Genomic DNA, 15,479 nt, shown 5'->3' on the forward strand with positions numbered 1-15,479 from the left:
CAAATTCAACACTTGGGTGTGGGAGCACCAAGTATTTCCATGTGTACACATCAAGATGAACATGACAGGGTGCTGGCAAGATGTTGGCAAGAGTATTTGCTCCCTGACATGTGGCAAACTGGCAATCAATATTGTGCTAGACTGCCAGTGCCAAGTGCAATTACCTGGTTAGGTTGTGGGCAGTCAACAACAAATCCAACCAAACAACGAACATCATCAGAAGCCAGTGTAGAAGGTGCTGCCCCTATTAACAGTTCAATAACAACCAAAAGCTCATCAACCAGAGCATTCACATTTCCTAAAGGTCTCTCATGTCCAGTAAGTGTGAAGGTATCTATTGAATCTGCTTCATGAATTACCCAATAACACCTTCTGCATCCATCAAGAAGCATTTGCAGTGCGTTTGCATCACGCATACAAGTAGATTCTGCAAAAACCATGTCTGCAAGTGAAGAGAGAAGCTTTTTCTGCAAAATATAGTTGCAAGAACTCCACATCTTCAGGTCCAACAGCAAAGTGCTGAAGAGCTGCACCTTTTGACCATGATCGTTTCTTTGAGACTGACACAAAGATACGATTGCAGTAACAAGCTCCTCGTCACTCAGTATCTCTTTCTTCCCACTTTCCAGTTTGGACAGTGTGTCCAACAGATAATGTAAAACTTGTGATAGAAGCTCTGGTCCATGAGTACGGCATAACTCTTCTTTATTTCCAGGATGTTGAACAGCCAAGGAAATGATCCTGAAAATAGGGACAGAAAGAGATGCGGTAGCAAGAGATAGTGACAAATCGCCGAGTATAGGTTCCAGGTTATCCATCTCGACATTGCTCACAATCAGTGGCAGTAATGCCATTGGACCTCCATAAGCCAAACCCCATAAAGATTCAGCTGGCCGCACACGATATGAAACATGAACCATGCCAAGAACTTCTGCAGGCCTTCGGTGAGTACCTAAGATTCAACATAGGATACCATCAGCAGTAATACTTCTGAACCAGCCCAACACTTGTTTGTTATCATTGCATGACATATGTTTTGGCTAGAATACCCTGGTCACGGGTAATGATTAACACCATGTTATCGAAAGATTTTTTTAATTAACACAGGCACAATTAGTGCAGGACTGTGGAACAACAGAAACTTATATATAGTGTTGTAGGTGATAGCCCAAGAAAAATAACATGATATGATAAGCTTTAAAAACATTTGAGTAGCCATTGTCTCAGGATAAAAACTAGATCGTGGTTCAACAACAAGTAATAATCAAGCTCCTCCACCCCAAAAATCAAAGAGTTCATGAGTTTCAATTATCAGGACAATGGTAGTGAAAACAATCTGAACATAAGAAAGGAAAAAAATATCTAGAGAACAGACCTGTCGACCCAGATGGTGAAGCATCAGAACAAAACCGGCCACTGAGCAGGCTGGGATGATAAAGAAGATATAAGCTTCCACCAATTTCAATGTTAAGTGTATAACTATCTTCTGCAGTTTCCCTTATGTGATTACTTGTAGCTTTCCAAGGAAAACCAGCGCCATTGCCGAAGCTGGGAAGTGCATCTCCTCCCCTGGAAGCTAGTCGACTCATTCTCTCTGGCCCAATAGGCTCTGTAAAGATATAGATAGGTCCCATCTCTGCAAACAATGGACATTGCTGCCTTTGAAGGCCCGCGATAGTTGGTGATGGGTTGGTTCCGATGCAGCAAAAAGCCAGTGGTTTCACAATGCGCGGAGGCTCAAATGAACAGCTTTCCTGAAGCTCCCCGTCCACATACAACCGCAATTCACTCTCGGCCTTCCCAAGCAAAGCCTGCTTGCTTGAATGCTCCAGCCCAACAAAGTACCAGCACCGTGGTTTGAATTCGTAAGTGAAATGGAGGGAAGCCTCCTTCCCCTTCCCAGCTCCACTCTCCACTACTAGAAACTGGCTGTTGAAATAGGCCTCAATGCCATGGTTATCCGAGGTGAGGAAACTGAAAAGTTGGGGCATGTGCTTTGTTCCTTCTCCCACAAACGTGCAGCCAGCAGCTGCCTCCGCCGAAGGTGATGACTTCCCAGATGTTGATGCTTGAGCCGCTGCAACGGTCGCAGTTGCCATAGCTGCATTGAGTGAGCCTGAGAAGCATTCAATGTAGATCCATGTGGCAAACCCAAAACCATTGGAGAATGGCCACCGGTTATCCCCAGGGCCGAGCAAGCCGGAGGTCTCACCGTTGAACTCAAACGTCACAGCTGGGCCTTTAGCCTCCTCGTTAGCCACGGCATTCTCCAATGCAAGAGTCAGCGGCGTGGCCCACCGAGTGCCAAGCGCTTTCTTGATCAAAAGGAGCCAGGAATGCAAGTCCCTGACACTGACCGAGTGCCCACCCAGCACCTGAATACACTGCACAAGCGGCGTCCCGTCCCAGTTGCTGCCCTGACCCATTCCGACGAACAGCCTCTCTGCGACGTCGAGGAGCACCGCGAGGAGGCCCGAAGCGGAGCACATAGTGCGGTTGCGGGTGCAGGCGCTGAGGGTGGCTAGGAGGCCACGAGCCATGCGGGTGCGCGGCGACGGCTCGACGCCGCAGGGAAGGTAGGGCACGAGCTCGGCCGCTATCGTGGCCGCGCGCGAGCTGGACATGATGCTGGGCGGCAACCCGGTGGCCGCGCCGATGCCAACGCCCGAGCCCTCGTCGAGGCCGTCCACACCGCCCATCGTGACCATCAGCACGTCCACGACGAAATGCGAGACCTCGCCCTTGTCCTCCGAGACCATCTCACGGAGGCGCTCGACCCCGCTGCCCATGATCACCGCGTCCACGGCGCGCACCACCTCCTCCGGCACGTCCGACGCCACTACCGGCGCCAGGCGCCTCCGCAGCGGCGGGGAGGGCTCCGAGGGGGCCGCCGGGGAACCCGCGCTCATCTCCGTGTCCGATACCTCCTCTTCGTTGACGGAGTACGCCTCTTCGCCGAACGGGCCGAGCGACTCCGCCGAGAACCGCTCGTCGACGCCGTGCTCCCACGGCGCGGGCGGCGAGGCATCGGACATCTCTTCGGTGTCCTCCTCCCCCATCTCAAACGCTTACTCCATGCAAAAAATTGAGGAAAATGTGAGGAATCGGTTGGCCACTGGAGCAATGCGGAAGGATTAAACGCGATGGCGAAATTTTTTGGGCTGAGACAAGACGACGACAAGATTGGGGGGAAATTTCGCGATTCGTTCGGGCGAAAATGTTGCGATTTGGGTATGAGGCCGGGAAGAAACAGCTGGAGTTTTGGGAAAATGCTCGCGCGAGATTAGTGGTGGTGGCGCGGTGCATGGCGTGGGCGTGGCCCGAGAGGCGGAGGGAGGGAGGAGGAGAGGAAGCGGCCGAGCGGGGAAGGCGAAGAAATGGCGCCGCTGCCGCGCTGCGGGTTCACGCACGGGTCGGGGCTGCTTTTTAGCTAGGCCTGTAATGGTCCTAAAATTTTGACGTGGCAAGATTACCGAGCATTTCCCAGGACAGGCTCTCGGGCTACAGATTAGCGGCCATTTCCAGGGCGGGCCTGCCTCCTCAGGCCCCGTTCGGTTCGGTTGGGCAGCACAAAATACTGCAGTTTATTTTGACCAATAATTAAAGGTACTAAATAAAAATATTTTATAAAACTAACTCCACAACTCATTCGCTATTTCGCGAGACGAATCTAATGAGGTCTTTGACCGCACGATTAGAGAATAGTTACTATAGCATTACTATAGCCAATCATAGATTAATTACCATCATTAGATTCATCGCGAAAAGTTACACACATTCGTGAAAAGGTTTTACAAATAAACTTCATTTAGTGGCTCATGCATTGAAGATTTTTTTTCCTAGCACGTTTTGTGCTACGCATCCAAACGGGGTCTGAGTTGGGGTGAATGATAGTCTACAAAAGGAAATAAATTATTTTTATCTTCCCGGACTATGAGACCAGTTCTTGTTTCCTTTCTGGACCACAAAACCATCCATTTAGACTCCTTGAACTCTCAAGTCTCAACACCGGATATTTTCTTGGCTGGTTTCCTAAGTGGTTTTTCATCTTTTCTTTTATATTTATTTTGGCTGAATTTTGAAAAAATCTTAGTAAACCATATAAAAATCACAAAATAGAAAATCTTAGTTTTGTTGAACTTCACATGACTCAATCTATGCAGTGAATATATTATATAATATACTTTAGTACAAAATTGTTTATGTAGATTTGGATATATACTTTTCTGTAATGAATTCATAGCTACAGTTTTGTGGTCCAACTATGGTAAAATTTTATAGTGGGCGAACCATTACATTCTTGAGATGTAATAAAAATTTCATACTCATCAGATTATGCATGCTTGAGTTATAGATATGTCTACGTAAACCTAGATAAATATACTAATAAACCTAGATAAATCTATAACTCAGACCTAGATAAATCTATAACTCAAGCATGCATTAACAAATAAGAAAGAAATTTTATTTATAGATAAAAAATATCATAATTATTCCATCATAAAAATTTCACCATAATTCTACCATGAAAATTATGGCTATGAATTAATTACAAAATATATATATTTAAATCTACAACAAAACTTTGTACTAAATTATACCGTATAATATGTTCACGGCATAGATCTACTCATGCGGAATCCAAAATAATTATATTTCCACTTTATTTGTTATTAACTATAATTTTTCAAATGTTTAACTAGACAAATCTATAACTCTAGTATGCATGATCCGATGAGTATGAAATTTTTATTACTGCTCAAGAATGTAATAGATAGCCCACCATAAAATTTTCATCATAATTGGATCACAAAAACTATGCGTAATGCTTCGTAGTATTGCCATTATTAACATTAACTTCATAAAAATAGGACTACAAACATGTGCAATGGTTTTGGAGAATCAAGTTGCACGTGTTTGGAATTCTATTTTTACGAAGTCGATGTTAGTAATAGTAAAACTGTGAAGCGTGATGTTTGAGGTCTTAAATATGCAATTTTCTCATTATGGACGGAGTGAAAGAAACATTACACTATCCGAGGCAATTATCCACTTAACAGTTTTGAGGTACATGACTTTGCTTTACACTTCTTCAGATGCTAGTTTCAGACTCAACACTCACGAGCCAAAACACAATACAGGACACGACATTTTAGCTGCTACCCAATTCTGGATTGGATGCATGTATAACAAACAGACCTCTGGACTCTGGGATTAGATGGGTCGGTGCTTAAGCCATCCCGCCACTGGTTGCCGTCCTGATTATCTGAAACAACGCTGCAACTGCAATGGCAAAAGAGGTAGAACGTGTTAGTTCATGTCCAACGGTAAACAAATTGTAGGCATCATATGGGTAAGCACAGAAATGGCACTATCAAAAAAAAATGTTCGTTTTGGCTTTTTGAAAAAAAACAATGCTGAAGAAAACTACCTTTTAGCTAGGCGACGAGAGTTTGATGTATATTTATAGTGAGTTTTCAAAAGTAGATTTCAACCATTATTTTTTCTAATAATATATCATTAATTTTTTAAAATTAAGATATCTTAAGACCCCGTTTGATAGAGCTCCCTATAATTCTGATTTACTATGACAAATGATTCTCGGATAAAAGTAATTGTGTCACTGAAAGTTATTCTTATTGATCCTCTATATTAACTTTAAGTTGTAAATTCCTTGCAAAAAATAAGTTGTAATTAGAAGATATTTTTCTACACATTATATTTTAATTCATTTCAGAGAATCGCTTCGAGTCAGTCTAGAACCACTTCTTTGTAAAAGATTGTTTGACGGAGCTCGTTCTATCCATGCTTGTTTAACATTGGTTTCAAATAAACTTTAGCTTGAGTTATTATTTAAGTTCAACACGGAAACTGTATGATCATCATGTCGTCTCGGAATATGGCCGATGGAAAAACTACTCGATTGCTAGTGTGTCGTGCGTTGGATCGGAATGGTCTAGCATACAATGACTCGAGAATTTAGACTGGTTCGGGCCGGAAAACGTCCTACGTCCAGTGTGGGGGTGGTTCTCTCGCTGTATTGCTCGAGCCCAAGTCCTCAAAGTTGGAGGGGAGCTTACAAGCTTTCAAGCAGTGATCTCTCGAACTCCCTTGAATTCGAACCCTCTCCTATGTGGGGGGCTTTTGCTTTTATACTTCAAGGTGGGCCCCCCTATTTACATAGTTCTATCGTGATATCTTGGTCTACCTGGGAGTCCTTCGTCTTCGTCAGTCGGCGAGTCCCACCCGGTCAGTCGGGAATGGAGAGGTTGTGTCAGGTTGGTTTTTTTGGCGACGGGTTGTCAAGCTGCTGTCCCGCCTTGGTCAGTCGGAGTGGCTTCAGTGCTCGGTCGGAGCTTGGCGGTCGCCTTCTCTCCTGTCCGTCCGTATAGGCACCTCCATCCGTATTGCCGCTGCACGTCCTTCCCTGTGTGGCTTCTGACCGGAGGACGGCACGCCCGTTGAGGGGTGCCCTGGCGTAATGGAGTGGCATCAGGGGGAGCCATCATTTTGGCGTGCGGGACGGAGCTCGTTGACGCCCTCTCTCGTCTCCCATCCGTTGGGTCGTGTAGGCTTGCACGGCCTGCACTGTGCCCATGTCAGAGGGTCCTGTTGACCGTGCGGGCGTGGCGTGCGGCAGGACTGGGCAGCAGTACGGGTGGACGGGAGCTGGCTTGATCGGCACGCCTGTTGTACTGGGCGGCGTTCTTGGTGCGCACGGCTCGGGTCGTGGTACTGCGCTGACCCGACGGGTCCCCGGACGGGAGGTCTCCACATGTCTCTCTCCGGGGATCGGTAACTGGGCTGACTGGGCACTGGAGGTTGGCATCATCTCGTGCCGCCTGTGGGCTTTGTTGGAGTGCGCCTAATGGGATGTTGGGCTGATATTATAATGTGGGCCAGCTGGGGACCTTGGGTTTATGCCCCCATCACATCACTTCATACATATGTTGTATATGCACACATCATGCATGTATATATTAAGTTATTTTTTCTGTATTAAAATAGTTTAGAAGCAAACATATAAGAACAGCTTGCATACATTTTTAATATTTTTAGAGGTAGATAATAATTTAAATGCATATTTTTGGGTTACTGAAGGTTATTTTTAATATTGGCAAATGTGGGCGCTTGAGATGCAAATTTTGGGGTTAGTTTTAGTCTATTTTCATAATGAAAAATGTGCGTAACTTTTTTAAAAAAAACATAGTAGATCTGATGGTTATAATTGTCAATTCTGAATTTCTGATAAGAGTCGATCTGAAATGATAGCGGGATGTTTTCGTTATTCTTAATGTGAATTTTTAGGATTTATCTTTTGTCTAGTGTGTCTCGGACAATTAGCTTGAAGGCTATCAATAAGCCTATAATTGGTGATTCTAAGATTTGATCTTTTCAGATAAAGGATGTATTGTATTGATGGACGATGAGGAGTAAGCGTTTTGCAGCAGTAGACATGCGCAAGGTCAACATATTATATCAAACTTTGGAACTCGGTGATTAAACTAGGGTACATTAGGCTTCACAACTAGCATTGCATAGACACAAGAAAGACTCGACAATGCCACGAGATAAAACACCAAATAAGTTCTAGTTTACAGCAGTAGCAGGACTACGGCAGAGACGGTAAAAAGGGAAAATGGCATACAGTCTCATACAGAATGCAACACTTTTGCGTCCAGGAAAACAATGGCACGAAAACGGATGACCGTCACCAACACAGAATGAATAGCATGCAAGGGCAGGAGCTGATGCGCTCCTGGAGGGTGCAGCTCTCGGGCTGTTTCAGAGGGCTCGCGCCTTGACGATGTCCATGCTCATTTCGCTGGGGTCAGTTGCTTGTAGCTCCACCTGGATGCCATCCAACTCCCTCTTGAACCGGTCCTTCGAGCTCGCGTACAGCATCTTGCTCCTCACCCTAGATGTATCTGGGGCCCTGCAGAGAGTTTGATGCGGAAGCAAACCGGTTCAGCCTTCATGCATTTTATTTAGCAGAGATCAATCTCATTTCTGCGAATTAATTGTCACAGGGAGAAAGATACATATTACCAACAAAATTAACACTTCTACATATTTTGCATGTCATGCTTAAGAATCTAATGAAGGTCAATGCATTCGATCAAAGATTTATGTCTGTTTTGAAAATATAAAACTTTTATATGAAACAGTTTGTAGCCTGTAAGTATTGGTTCTGAACCCATGCTGCTAAATTGCATGGCTCCACCAAATTCAGCAGAGAGCCAGAGAGGAAAAGGCCATTTCAGCATCTGCTTGGATGTGCATCTGTAGACGCAGTAATACAAAGTTGCATCAGAGATTTGATATGAGTTACTCAAGATGCTAATTTCATTTTCTTAAGCTGCACAGAGTTATAAACACAGTCAAATATCAAAACGTCTCTTTCACATGCATTTATAATTTTCTATCAATTTATTACGCTGCAATCACTTAGCTGGTGAATGATCAACGACAGTTAAAAATAGTGTTTAGACATGATAGCTTAACTGTACATACACATTCACATTAACATGGACATTGGACAATTTTAGTAGCCACATAAAGAAATTGTAGCCACGTTTGTTTTGAGAAGAAAATGAGCCGGTGTGCATCATTTTGCAGAACACCGATTTCTGGTTCTGTTTTTCCCCCCATTAATAAGTTGCTAGTCTATCCAACCCCCAGATCCAATAATAGATCATCAGAAAACATATGTATTGACGCCCTTTTTTCATTCTGTAATGTCTTTGATGCTAAATGCAACAATTTGTTCAAGATCAAGTTGCGAAGCTCGAAAACAATTGCCTGTGACAAATGTCGTAATATTACCGATGACTAATCTGCAACAACTGAACATGTATAGATGATCCTCTTGGGAAAAAAGTACATGTAAACTCAGAATTAAGAGCAGCAACCAACCGGTCATTACTGATCGTACCATACCAAAGGTTGACAGAATTGAATTATATGCAATGGAAACAGAACGTTCTGCAATAAAGGACAAAATCGAACGAGAAAAATGTGGGATGGAGGATTACCAAGAGATGAAGAAGATCTTGCTCTTCTGGCAGTTCTCATCCGTGACAAAGTCAAAATCAAACACCGCATAGCGGCACTCGTCGGCGGGCAAGCAGGCGGTGAAGTCCTCGTAGCTCTCACCTGGCTGTCCCAGCCTGTCAACCACCACCTGCTGCACCTTCTCATTGATCTTGAACACGATGAAACGGAAGCTCCTCTTCGCCTTAAGTTCCAGGAACTTGAGTTTGCATTCATCGCACACGGCCATTCCCGACGCCGAGTTCGACTTACAACAAGGAAGGTCCATAACAGTACCCACCACATCAGAGAACATCCCATGAACAGCATTGGGAGAAATAAACAGATCAGACGTACTCACCATGGCTGATGCTCTTGATCTCTTCCTTCCTTTCTTCCTCTGGTTGAGAAACAAACGGCAGCGCGCAGAGGAGGAGAGAAGAGGGTGCGGGCAACAGCAAAGAGGGGCGAGATTTCAAGGCCTGAAAGAGGGGGAGGAGGAGGCCAGATATAGGAGAGGGAGGGGATGGGCAACCGGGATGGAGGCTTGCATGATGCCACCACGTCCGGGGAGGGGCCTTTGACCAAGCACGTCCCCTCCTTGTGTGAGAACCAGAATCGTTGTGCGCAACCAACATGCGCGCCACCACCCGTCCCTATAATTGACATCCCCCTCTCTCGGCAGAATCGTTTGCAGAGTAGGAACAAACCGACATGCCGTGCATTCGGCCTGTTTCTTTTGCACAGTCTTCTTTAACTTGCGTTAGTTTAACAGTCTTTCAAGACAAACTGGCAACTGCTTCTCCTGTATTATGAGATAAGATAAAGACTACTACTACTTGTTAGCTGTAGCCTGTAGAGCAACGCATAATACAATCTTTGCTGAACTCAAGTTTTAATACCATTTTTTTCTACTGACGCATACATCAAAGAATCATACCGCTCTATCTGTCACAAGTATAAGACTTACTGTTCTATCACGGTTCAGGACAGTTCAGACTTTGCATCAACCACACTAGATCCTGGATCTTTGCGAAGACCCCTTTTCTCAATCATTCTCTGTAGATTCTGAACATCACCCCATCTGTCAGCTGCAGCATATACCTTCCCAAGGAGCACATAGTTCCCAGTGTTCCCTGGTTCAAGCTCAAACAAATGCTTTGCTGCAATCTCTCCAAATTTAACATTCTCGTGCAGAACACAGGCACCCAGCAGAGCACCCCAAACTGAGGTAGTTGGCTCGAATGGCATGTCTTCAATGAGGCAGTACGCCTCCTCGATCCTCCCAGCACGCCCAAGCATGTCAACCAGGCATGAGTAGAGCTCGGCATTAGGCATCAGACCATGGATGTTCTGCATACCATCAAACAGACGAAGCCCTTCATCTATCATACCGGCATGGCTACAAGAGTACAGAAATGAGGTCATGGTGATGTAGTTCGGCTTCACCCCCAACTCTACCATCTTATCATATAGCAGGATGGCAGTTCGAGCATGTTCGTGCATTCCGTATCCAGCAATAACAGTAGTCCAGGCAACAATGTCCTTTTCAGGCATACACTTGAAGAGCCCCCATGCCACGTCCAAATTACCCACCTTGGCATACACATCAATCAAACCGGTGGCAATCTCTGCACTCCCAAGAAACCCCAGAGTCAGTAAGAAACAGTGGATGTTCTTCGCTTGTACCAGGTCAGCGGATTCTGCGTAGGCTGGGAGGACACTTGTCATTGTTACAGAATCTGGGCGCACTGATTCTTCAATCATTTGCTTAAACAGCTCTATAGCTTTCTTTTCCTTTTTTCTGTAAGTATAACCAGAGATTGCTGCATTCCAAGTTTCTGTCTGTCGTGATCCTTTCTCGACAATAATCTCTATCATCTTCATATGGCCACATTTTGCATAACTGTCAACAAGTGCAGTCTCAGCAACAATGTCTGATTGAATCCCAAGTCTAATGCATAATGCATGTGTGCACTTTGCATGCTTCCCAGATGGCAAACTAGCACAAGCTGAGAGTAGATGTGCCATGGTCACAGCATTGGGCTGTGCTTCACTGTTCATCAGCATCTCACAACCAACAGTCAAGGCCTCGCCTGCGCGGTCATTCAGCACATATGCACCGATCATCGCCGTCCAAGAAACAACATCCTTATGATATTTGTCCTCGTCAAACACCCTTCTTGCATCCTCCAAGCTTCCACACTTCCCGTACATGTCAATCAAAGCATTCTTCACCGCAACATAATTCCCCAAGCCTCTCCCCTCAGCCAACCGGTGCACAGCTCTCCCTGTTCGCAAGTCCTTGGCTTGCGCACAAGCAGGCAGCACTGACACAACCGTGGCGCGGTCAATGCCAACGCCAACGCCAACCATCTTCTCGAACACCTCCAATGCCCTCTCTGCGCGGTCGTTCTTGACATACCCGGCAATGACTGCATTCCACGACACGACTGTTCGGCTCCGCATTGCGCCGAACACCTCCGCCGCCGCATCCACTTCTCTGCACCTCGAGTACATGGAAACGAGCGCGTTCTGCACGTACGCGTCGCCGCCGAAGCCCGCGGCGAGGGCGCGGCAGTGCACGGCGCGACCATGGCGGCGGAGGCGTAGGCCGCCGCAGGCCTTGGCGGGCAAGGGGAAGGTGAGGTGGTCGAAGTCGCGCATCCGGGAGTAGAGAACGAGGGCCTGTCGGTTGAAGCCGAGGTCGGTGTAGGAGCGGAGGAGGGTGTTGGAGAAGGAAACGGGAGGCGGCTGGGGCATTTGAGCGATTAGGTTGTGGGCATCGAAGGGGCCGCCGCAGGCGCAGTAAGACATAAATAGGAGACGACGACTGTCGCGGCGGAGGTGACCGGACGTGAGGAGGACCGCGTGGAGCTGGGCCGCGATGGCGGGAGGGAGCGGGGTAGTAGAGGAGTTCTTGGAGCGGAGGAAGACGAGGCATTGCCGGACAAGAGGGCTGGTTGCCACTCAGAATTTCAGGGACAGGATCCTTCGATCCGACGGTCTTGGGGTAATTTCGGTCGGTGGGTAATTTGAGGTGAAATTGAATGCGAACTGAGAATATTGGAAGGTCCAGATATGTTGACTGGCTTGTCAATGGAGACTAGACGAACGCCTCTTTGCCGGTGCACGACTGACTGCAAGTGACTACGTGAGGCAGTCAGCCCAAAACGTCTGCCTTGCAAACTTACAAGTGTGTTGATAGTTGATACAACTACAAGTATACAACCATTTAGATTGCAATAGGTGAGCAAGACAAAATTTTCACGTTACAGACTAGTAAAAACTTCATTTCATCCAGGACCCCTATCAAAGTAGGCAATCGACCTTGCAGGGCAGTCGCCGGAAGAAGTTGGTCGGCAGATCGGGCAGCCTCTGCCGGAGCGCCGGGTGCCGCATCACGTAGAACCCCGTCAGCAGCGCCACCGCCTGGAACGGCGCCAGGAAGGTGGTCACCGCAAGGAACAGGCACCACAGGAGGTACAAGGCCGTGGCGCGGGGGTCCCGCCACGTCATCGCGCACCGGGCGCGCTCGGCGTGCGCCGCGACGTCGCCGACCATCTCCTGGATCCGCGCCCCGAGGCTCCGCAGGCGGTCGTAGCGCATGCGCACCACCTCGTGCGGCCGCGCCGTCGGGAACTCGTCGAACTCCTCGTCCAGCTCGTCCGGGTGCGCCAGCTCGGCGTGCGACACCTTGGTGTCGACGTGCCACGGGTGCCTCGGCCGGCACCGGTAGTTCCACAGCCCCAGCAGGAACTTATACACGAAGAAGGTGGGCAGGATGAGGTTGGGGCAGCACACGAGGATGGCGTAGATGATGTGCACCGCGACGGTGGTCGCCGGGTTCTTCCAGTGGCAGACGTCGACGAACCACCGGAGCGCCGCGAACACGGGCGCCAGCGCCGCCATGAGGCGGAAGAAGTGGGCCTTGCTGCGCCGCATGCTCCACCGGTGCGAGTGCGCTTCGCAGAGGTGCTCGACGCACTCCCGGCGCAGCGGCGGGTCCATCCGGCCCAGCCGGTGCGCGATGAGCGCGACGGCCTCGCGCCGCAGCGTCTCCTGGTGCACGATGGACAGCGGGCGGTGGTAGTGCATCGGCGGCAGGTGCGGCTGCGCGTACGTCTGGAGCAGGCCCAGCGTCGACGTGCTCGAGAACCGCACGGCGAGCTGGAGCTCGCCCATCTTCTTGATGCCGCCGCCGTGGAGGGAGATGAGCGGGTACGCGTGCGTGTAGATGCGCCCGGTCTCGAGCGTGGAGAGCCGGATGCGCACCTTGCCGAGGAGGACGTCCTTGACGGGGTCGCCGGTCACGAGGCCGCCCTTGTCGCCGATCTGGCAGTTGTGGAAGACGGCGACGGTGAGCACGGTGCAGTGGTCGTGCACGTCCCAGTAGCACTGCTGGTGGAACCGCGGCGCGAGGCTGTCGATGACGGTCTGCGTGCGGAACCACTTCACGCCGTACTTGGCGACGCAGTAGGCGTCGCAGGAGCCGCGGCCGTCGCGCGTGCGCATGGCGCTCAGGCCGAACGCGTTGTGGATACCGAGCTCGATGAGGCCGATGGGCGGCCGGTTGTGCCACAGCTCCCTCGCCGCCGGCCGGACGTCGCTCAGGTAGTGGACCGGCTCTGATAGCACTCTGTACCCGCCTTCGAGGCAGAGCCGGACGCTTATCTTGGCGGAGAACTTCTCGATCTTAGCGGCGCCTTCTGGCCGCACCAAATTGAACCTGCCGAATCGAAATAAAGCTTCTGGTTAACAAATCTCCCTATAATTATTTAATCCATTTCTTGATCTGCCAACTGTTTTCAGTTGAAATTCCGGCGTCAAATGCACAGCACGTACCATCTTGGGCGAATCGGGCGAGCGTCCCACCGTCGTTCGAATTCCTTGAACGGAATGTGGACGTGGCCGATGACCTCCTCCTTGTCGACCTTGACGCGGTCCTCGACGGAGAGGATGAGGTGGTCCTCGAACGGCTCGGCGGCGACAAACAGGTGGTCCTCGTTCCAGCCGTACGACGGCAGGCGGGAGACGCACGTCTTGGTCCTGTGCACCTGCCCGGCTATCCTGGTGCGCACGAACACCTCGCCGACGCGGGCCTTGTCCGCGAACGCGACGTCGCGGGCCTCGATGACGTTGACGCGCACGTACCAGAGGCGCGGCACGGTGTACTGCTTGCAGCGGATGTGCGCGGCGAGCTTGGCGTCCACGGCGAGCGCGGCGTCCGCGTGCACGGCCAGCGGGAAGCACTCGTCGGCCTGCGTGCCGAACCACACGGCCAGCATCACCTCCCCTGCGCGCTCGCCCTTGGCGTCGAAGACGTGGTACCACTGCGGCGCGAGCGCGCTGTCGGGGGGCACCCGCCCGGGGGCGTCGCCCAGGTCGAAGCGGCAGCGCCCGACGTAGTCGTCCTTGGCGAAGCCCTTGCCCCGAACCACCACGTCCAGGAACGACGCCTGGATCCGCTCCCGCGAGAAGGCGAACACGTCGTTCCACTCGGGGCTCGCCGTCTTCTCGATGTGCCGCGTCGCGCAGGAGTAGCCCCCGAGCTTCACCTCGGCGAACGGGTCGATGGCGCCGCCGCGCCACCTGAGGTCCCGCGCCTTGACGACGCGCACGTACAGGTACTCCATCCGCTCCACGAGGTCGTACCCGCCGGCCCGGCCGCCGGCGAGACGGGGCCTCGTCTCCTTGATCCCGAACTCATCGTGCGGCGGCGGCAGAGGGCCGAACGGGCCGAACCTCGGCAGGACGCTGGCCATCCACCGCGCGCGGCAAACGCGAGCTAGATCGAGTTGGCAGAGCGACACTGGTTTCGGTACGTGAGAGGAAGCTAGCTGCATGCTCTTATGTGCGTCCCGCACTTCGTCTGCGGTACGTCTGGCCACCAAACGGCCGGGTAGTCGTGACGCCGAGCGTGCTGGCCGCATGCGCATGGATTTTTTTGTGGGGTTTGGTGATCGACACGGTTGGTGTGTTTGCTGAGGGACGTTGGTCATCTGCCGGGGTTAGTTCGAGTAACGTTCTGTCGTATGTGTAAAGAGGCATGTCATACATACACATGACGCAGCTTTGAGAGCTCCCGCCTCTGGGTCAGGGGTGTGTGAGTGGGAAGATCAACTAAGATGAACAACCATGTTGGCTAGCGTTTGGTCGTCTGGGACGTCAACCTTCGTCAGTTAAGCTGCTTACTTTTATTTCTCTCTCGCTAACCGAAGCTAAATGTGTCTGCAATTAGTTGAGTTGAATGCTTAAGCAATGTGATTGATAAGCATTTTATCAAGCAATTTTGCTTTCTACGCTCTCTACTGAGGATTAATTAGTGTTTCTGAACGAAGCTTTTTGCTTATTTTTTTGGCTGCTGCTTATTAAAAACTGCCGCGTTAGCCATGAGTCCATGACTGCCGTGCTGTGAGCCCGTGACCTCTGACCAAGCAGACTAG

At 49.7% G+C, this 15,479-nt stretch overlaps 4 protein-coding genes across 4 annotated transcripts in view; all 4 read right to left on the reverse strand.

Moving 5' to 3' along the window:
* The window catches only part of LOC120656720 (BEACH domain-containing protein C2-like), a 28,553-nt gene extending 25,131 nt beyond the window's left edge, over nt 1-3,422 (reverse strand). The window contains exons 1-2 of the mRNA XM_039934905.1: nt 1,376-3,422; nt 165-952 (exon numbers count right to left, since the gene is read on the reverse strand). Coding sequence (XP_039790839.1) covers nt 165-952; nt 1,376-3,059 — 2,472 coding nt within the window. The 5' untranslated portion in view covers nt 3,060-3,422. The remainder of the gene's footprint in view (nt 1-164; nt 953-1,375) is intronic.
* A 4,035-nt stretch (nt 3,423-7,457) lies between these two features.
* Nucleotides 7,458-9,759, reverse strand: LOC120656724 (actin-depolymerizing factor 1). The gene is made up of 3 exons (XM_039934911.1): nt 9,395-9,759; nt 9,036-9,301; nt 7,458-7,936 (listed from the first exon to the last, which is right to left on the reverse strand). Exons 1-3 carry the CDS (start codon nt 9,395-9,397, stop codon nt 7,786-7,788), a joined length of 420 nt encoding a protein of 139 aa, XP_039790845.1. The 5' UTR covers nt 9,398-9,759; the 3' UTR covers nt 7,458-7,785.
* A 136-nt stretch (nt 9,760-9,895) lies between these two features.
* On the reverse strand, nt 9,896-11,997 carry LOC120656723 (pentatricopeptide repeat-containing protein At5g39350-like). The gene has a single exon (XM_039934910.1). It carries the CDS (start codon nt 11,848-11,850, stop codon nt 10,018-10,020), a length of 1,833 nt encoding a protein of 610 aa, XP_039790844.1. The 5' UTR covers nt 11,851-11,997; the 3' UTR covers nt 9,896-10,017.
* A 199-nt stretch (nt 11,998-12,196) lies between these two features.
* On the reverse strand, nt 12,197-14,854 carry LOC120656722 (FT-interacting protein 3-like). Its single transcript, XM_039934908.1, has 2 exons — nt 13,879-14,854; nt 12,197-13,762 (listed from the first exon to the last, which is right to left on the reverse strand). Exons 1-2 carry the CDS (start codon nt 14,796-14,798, stop codon nt 12,346-12,348), a joined length of 2,337 nt encoding a protein of 778 aa, XP_039790842.1. The 5' UTR covers nt 14,799-14,854; the 3' UTR covers nt 12,197-12,345.
* Nucleotides 14,855-15,479: the final 625 nt, after the last annotated feature.

This window comes from Panicum virgatum, chromosome 1N (assembly GCF_016808335.1).
Source record: "Panicum virgatum strain AP13 chromosome 1N, P.virgatum_v5, whole genome shotgun sequence".
In the NCBI taxonomy this organism is placed as follows: domain Eukaryota; kingdom Viridiplantae; phylum Streptophyta; class Magnoliopsida; order Poales; family Poaceae; genus Panicum; species Panicum virgatum.

Excerpts from the sequence above, each read along its gene's own strand:
- LOC120656724 (XM_039934911.1), bottom strand. Across the intron at positions 7,937-9,035 it reads AAGATCTTCTTCATCTCTTG|GGCCCCAGATACATCTAGGG; the intron begins GTAATCCTCCAT and ends AACTCTCTGCAG.
- LOC120656723 (XM_039934910.1), bottom strand. The coding sequence starts at position 11,850 with ATGTCTTACTGCGCCTGCGGCGGCCCCTTCGATGCCCACAACCTAATC.
- LOC120656722 (XM_039934908.1), bottom strand. The coding sequence starts at position 14,798 with ATGGCCAGCGTCCTGCCGAGGTTCGGCCCGTTCGGCCCTCTGCCGCCG. Across the intron at positions 13,763-13,878 it reads CGCCCGATTCGCCCAAGATG|GTTCAATTTGGTGCGGCCAG; the intron begins GTACGTGCTGTG and ends TCGATTCGGCAG.